Source organism: Elephantulus edwardii, unplaced genomic scaffold, assembly GCF_000299155.1.
Source record: "Elephantulus edwardii isolate Elephantulus edwardi_28Jun2011 unplaced genomic scaffold, EleEdw1.0 scaffold00241, whole genome shotgun sequence".
Taxonomy (NCBI): Eukaryota; Metazoa; Chordata; class Mammalia; order Macroscelidea; family Macroscelididae; genus Elephantulus; species Elephantulus edwardii.
In genome coordinates, this window is record NW_006399991.1 from 485,770 (window position 1) to 491,746 (window position 5,977).

Sequence of the window (5,977 nt, forward strand, 5' to 3'; positions counted from 1 at the left end):
GCTTGGGAGGGTGGAGGGACAGCGCAGGAGGGGAAGGCCCTCTATGAGGTGGATTGATTCAGTGACTGAGATAATCGGGATGGGAGTGTCAGAGATAATGCAATTGGCACAGGACAGCAGAGTTTAGGGCTGTTGTACATAGGGGTCGCTATGAGTCGCAAGCGACTCGATGGCACCTAACAACAACAACAACAATTGGGATTATTCTGATGGACAAATTCAAATGATGTCAATAATTCTGAGCATCCTTTCCCTATCAAGTGATAAGCATTATCCCCTCTAAGATGCCATGAAGTTTTTGAAGAGTCACTGAGAAAGGTAAACTCAAAGTGTTGATTAAAAAGTTTACTGACTCCTCCATGAGTTTCTGCCATTCCTTGAGGCATTTCTTTGTTCTCTGAATTGAGTGAGTGATCCCTCCCCTGCAATATACAGCCTCTGAAACCCTGGAGGGTCATCTATGAGTCAGTTCTGATAAATGGCAATGAGTTGAGTTTGCTGAGTTATATAGATGCAAACAGGCTGCTCCTTAGAAGCTAGAATGGGACAACTTCCTTTCACACACTCTGGGCATATTGCCAAGGGGTGCTGATTCTTGGAAAAAGACAAAATGTTAGAAAGGTGGAGGGTCAGAGAAAGAGGAAAACCTTCAAGGTGATGGACAGACAGTGGTGATGGCGCAGGGTAGGGCAGGGTTCTGATTTGTTGCTATGAGTTGTAGTTGACTTGACAGCACCTAATAACAAGGTGAGATGGTGGCCAGTCGCCACCCTCGAAGGGGATTCCTGTCTAACCATGAACTCCAACTGTTCAGGGTTACTAAACCATTATGGGGCTTTCTCTCTTATTAATGTTGCTTCATTCACATGAAACCTCTTTCAATTCCAGTTCCTAAATGAAATTAAAATTACATTTTCTTACCATGGGTCTTCACACTGTTCCGTCTCTTTCCAGAAATTGTCCTTCTTCCTCATTCCCCTCCTTAACATCTCCTCTCCACTCCACCCCTAAATCATCTCTCAAGTCTTATCTTAAGTATTATCTACTTGGGCAAATTCTCCGACCTTATACATTAATGCAAGGCCTTCTAGTTTATGTTCTCTAATGTATATTTTCGTTCATACTACTTATCTGAAGGGATTGAAAAGAATTATTTATTTTAGATTTGAGGCTTGTGAAGCCATGAAGGTTGTCTGTCTCAGTCATCCCTGGGCCTAGCACAATGCCTGGCACATATCAATCACTCAGTACATATCTGTTTATTGACTTATTGAACTTCAAGAATAGCAAATAAAAATTAGACATTTTTTTTCTTCACAGAGGCAATTCTTATAACCCAGATAGTCTGCTTTTAAAACTGACATAAAAAGTTAAAAACATTTTACTTGGGAAAAAAAGTCAAACTTAAAAAAAGTTTCAAGAATAGAAATAGTACACAGAACACTCAAATACCTTATACTTAGATTTGCCCATATTAACCAATGCATTTATGTTAAGATGTGTGCATTAAAAATTGTTACTGTTGGTGATGTTAATCTGTTTTTCAAAAAGTATACATGACAAATACAAATAAAATAATAAAAAAATAATATCGGGGGGCTGGGCAGGAGAGAAGTGCAGCAATGAATGAATGGAAATCCAAAATCTCTGTAAATGTTCATTAAAATTATTAAAATAAAAAAGAGTAAAAAAAATAATAATGTCAGCAAATATAGACAGTAAGGGGAAATCTGAATATACATGAGTTATGAAACATGAGCATGTGTGTATTTTAAAGAACTGAATACACTGAACTAATGCAAGATATATACTGAATACAATGCTTTACCTAAGGCTACATCTCATAGAGAATTCATTGGTTCAGTGCTATTCTAAACTTTTGTTCCCCACCAGATTTTACCTTCAGAGGCAGAAGACACAGACTATCAAAAGTGACATTTATTTATACATGTACCATTTCTGTATAAAGCAAAGTGTCACTGCGCTGCACATACCAGCACTCTGCACGTTGGTCCTGTCTTTCAGGAGCACATCTCCAAGGATTTGGCGATAAAAGACCAATAAATGAATATAGCACATGCTTCCAACCAATGTCTCTGGCAGTAGACTATTAGAAAATAAAAAAAAATTTAAAATCCACACAATTTAATCTATGAAATTATGCTTAATTATTGAAAAGTATTTTTAACAATTTTATGGAATATTTTCATTACAAGTTATTATGCTTATAAGAAGTCTATTCCTAGACCAAGAAGTGTTGTCTAAATAGAGCAAGGGAGCATGGTTTAAAACTGGGAAAGGTGTGCATCACAGTTGTATCCTTCCCCTCTCTCTCTCTCTCTCTCTCTCTCTCTCTCTCTCTCTCTATATATATATATATATATATATATATATATATATATATATATATATATACACACACAATCTGAAAGCTGAACAAATCATTAGAGAAGCTGAACTTTATGAAAGACAAGTGTGGCATCAGGACTGGAGTAAGGCTCATCGAAAACATGCATTATGCAAATGATACAACCTTGCTTACTGAAAGGAGGAGGACCTGAAATGCTTGCTGCAGAAGATAAGAGACTTTGTCCTTCAATATGAACTGCATCTCAATATCAAGAAAACAAACATTCTCAGCACTGGGCCAACAGTTAACATCATGACAGATAGAGACAAGATTAAAATTTGTTAATGATTTAATCTTATTTGGCTCCACAGTCAATACTCTGATACCAGCAGTCTTGGGAGACATTTAGCACTGGGAAAGTCTGCTGTCAGGGATTTCTTCAAAGTCCTGAAGAGCAATGATATTAAAGACTAAGGTGTACCTGATTCAAGTCACAGTCTTTCCAACCACTTGCTATGCACTGAGAGCGGGACAATTAATAATAACAATGGGAGAAACCTCAATGCATTTGTGTTTTGGAGAAGAATTTGAAGAAGAATGCTGAATATTCCATGGAATGCCAAAAGAAATGTCTTGGAGAAAGTGCAACCAGAATGTCCCCTGAAGGCAAAGTTGGTGAAGCTTCATCTCACATATTTTGGGCACGTTGTTAGGAGAGGCTATGCCTTGGAGAGGGACATTGTGCTTGGAAAGGTGAAGGGTCAGCGAGGGCAAGGAAGACCCTCGAGAGATGAACTGATACAGTGTGTGAGCATGTGTGGACGGCGCAGGATAGGGTAGAGTTCAGATATCTTGTTCATAGGGTCTCTAGGAGTTACACTCCATTTGGTGCACTCGACTCTCACATAACAATGGCAATGTTAAACTCTAGAGAATTTAAGATTTTCTGCACATAGCTGTTAGTCTCCACTCTATTTCCATCCTTGTACTTGTATTTCTGTATGCAACCCGAGTTAAACAGCAAATAAAAGAGTAATTGCTCATAAGTGTTATGTGCTTTGGAAAGAATGAAACTGTGAGTTTAACAGGCATGCCACCCCCACCAGATGTGGGGAGTGCAGGGAGGGGGAAAGACTGAGGGGGCAGGACAGGGATGAGTGTTGCAGGCCTGACTGAGTCCTGAGTTTAAGCAATTCTGTATTGCTTGATCTGTAGAATCTGCATAGTAATATCTGTAGTTCAGAAGGTTAATAAGAGGATTCAAATGATGCATGTATGAACAATGGTTAATGCAATAAGTATGTGCTACATAGTAAGGACTCACATGAAGGGAAAGAAAATAAAAACTGAGATTCCACAATAGTAATCTGGAAACATGTAAAGTGAATGCTTTAAAATCCTAACATATGAAATATTTACTAGGAATATACAGAGAGAGCATAAGAGCTCACCTTAGAAGATTCTCAAGAACATGTATTGATTGGTTTTAAATATTTGTTTTCTAAATATTATCTTTAGAAATACTCCACACATTGGTATGAACTCTGTCACAAAGCATGAAGCACAGATATAAAGCAAATCTCAGAAACCTTGCAGAGAAAGTGACAATGTTCTCTTATCAAACAGGAAGGCTCTTCTGGGCTGCCAAACCCCAAGACATTTATGAATAGGTGTTTGTGAATGAGTTCTTTATCTTAATTTCTAGGATGAGAGCTTCAGTAAACAAAGTTAATTATGAAGGTGACCTGCTGTGTGTCATTCATCCAAAGGTGCAGCAGGAATGGATTTTGTAGGTAATGTCATGAGATTTATGTCATATCCTTGACCAATCTCTAGTGTCCTCTTTCTAGAAGCATTAAAAAAATGCAAGACAGATTCTCCTATCATACGTACATCCATAAACTTAAGTAACAGAAAACACATTATTGCAGCAGCATCAGGCACATGAAGCCAGAAATTTTCTCTCCCAGCCCTGTTAAAATGTCGATGCAACCCAATGGATAAACAATGGATTTGAACTTTGCCCTATCCTGTGTCATCTCATCAACTCTGAGAATCTGGAGTCCATTGTTGCACTGTAGAGGGTCTTCCTCTCTTACACTGATCCTCCATCTTTCCAAGCAGGACATCTTTTTCTGAGAACTGGCCCCTCCAAACAACATGCTAAAAGTATGAGAACTGAAGCTTCGTCATCCTCGCTTTTAAGGGGTACCCTGGCTGCACTTTCCCCAGCACCTATTTGTTCTTTTGGCAGTCCATGGGTTATTCAGGACACTCAACCCTCTTCACCAAGAGCAACTCAAAGGCATAAATTCTTCAGGCCTATTCCTCATCCAGCTTTCAGATGCACAGCAAGTAACTAAAAAGACCATGACTTAGATGAGTTGCACCTTAATCTTTATAAACTGTCATCCTTGCACTTTGAAGAGGTCCATGACAGCAGATTTACCCACTGCTTTTGATTTCTTGACTGTTACCATGGATGTTGACTGTAGGTCCAAGTGAGATCAAATTACTGACAACTTCAATCTTTTCTCCTTCTGTCATGATGGTGCCTATTGTGGTTTTCCTTTCCTGCTGTCAAGATGTAAAGTACCTGACTTAAATTTCTAAGAAACTGCTCAGGAGAGCCCTCAGCACTTCAGCTGCCTTCTGATGACTGATGCTAAGGTTTTCCAGGGAACTCACACCCTCTAGGCCGCAGTGCCCTGGAGGATGAGGTGTGTACTGTCACTGTAGTCTCCCATCACAGTCATGTCACAGATGCCACTTATAGGCAGGGGTACAGCTTCCCTCTTTGCCATCCCATCCTCTCTCCCTCACAGATTCACATGCTATCTGTGAGGCAGGTGGCACCCCAGCCTCCGTGGCACCCCAGCCTCTGTTCCTCCACAGAGAGCAAGCATCCATACTCTGGCATGTCCCTCAACACCCTCACAATCTACTGGTTTTCTCCAGGGAAACCCTCTGATTCTTCCTAACCCAATAGAACCCAAAAGTTCTCAGTCACCAGAGCTAAGTAAAAAATATACTGAGAAGTGCTTTCTAACCTCATAGGTAGACCAGTCACTCCCGCACTCAAAAATACAATGCTAATGGTTGGAATTCATGCAAATAATCTCATTTCTTCTTAGCACATAAGGGATATAGGGAGCTCTGGTGGTGTCATCTCTAGGTATATGTACCTCGAACACAAAGGTGGTATTTCTCTGTCAGTTTGTATCCATGGGAGATATATAAGCTATCTCAATCCGTGTGATATAAAGGCTCTGAAATCCTGCTGGAGGGTCAGATGTGAGTAGTTCTGACTCAACGGCAAAGAGTTTTATTATGAAAGTAAAAGAGAAAAAAGAATTCATCAAAAAGGGAAATAAACAAATTTGTAGTAAATATATATACACAGTCTACGTCTTCAGACCAATGTTTTCTGGCATTCACATGTTGTTGTTGTTGTTATGTGCCGTCGAGTCGCCTGCGACTCATAGCGACCCTATGTAGAACAGCCCTAAACTCCGCTCTGTCCTGTGCCAATCAGAGTGTCTCTGACACTCCCATCCCAATTATCCCAGTCACTGAATCAATCCACCACATAGAGGGCCTTCCTCTCCTGCGCTGTCCCTCCACCCT

The 5,977-nt window shown here is 39.9% G+C and overlaps 1 protein-coding gene across 1 annotated transcript in view; it reads right to left on the reverse strand.

The window, feature by feature from the left end:
• NPHP1 (nephronophthisis 1 (juvenile)) overlaps nt 1-5,977 on the reverse strand; it is a 119,604-nt gene that overhangs the window by 6,850 nt on the left and 106,777 nt on the right. Inside the window, exon 17 of the mRNA XM_006898944.1 lies at nt 1,995-2,107. Within this exon, the coding sequence (XP_006899006.1) occupies nt 1,995-2,107 (113 nt within the window). The remainder of the gene's footprint in view (nt 1-1,994; nt 2,108-5,977) is intronic.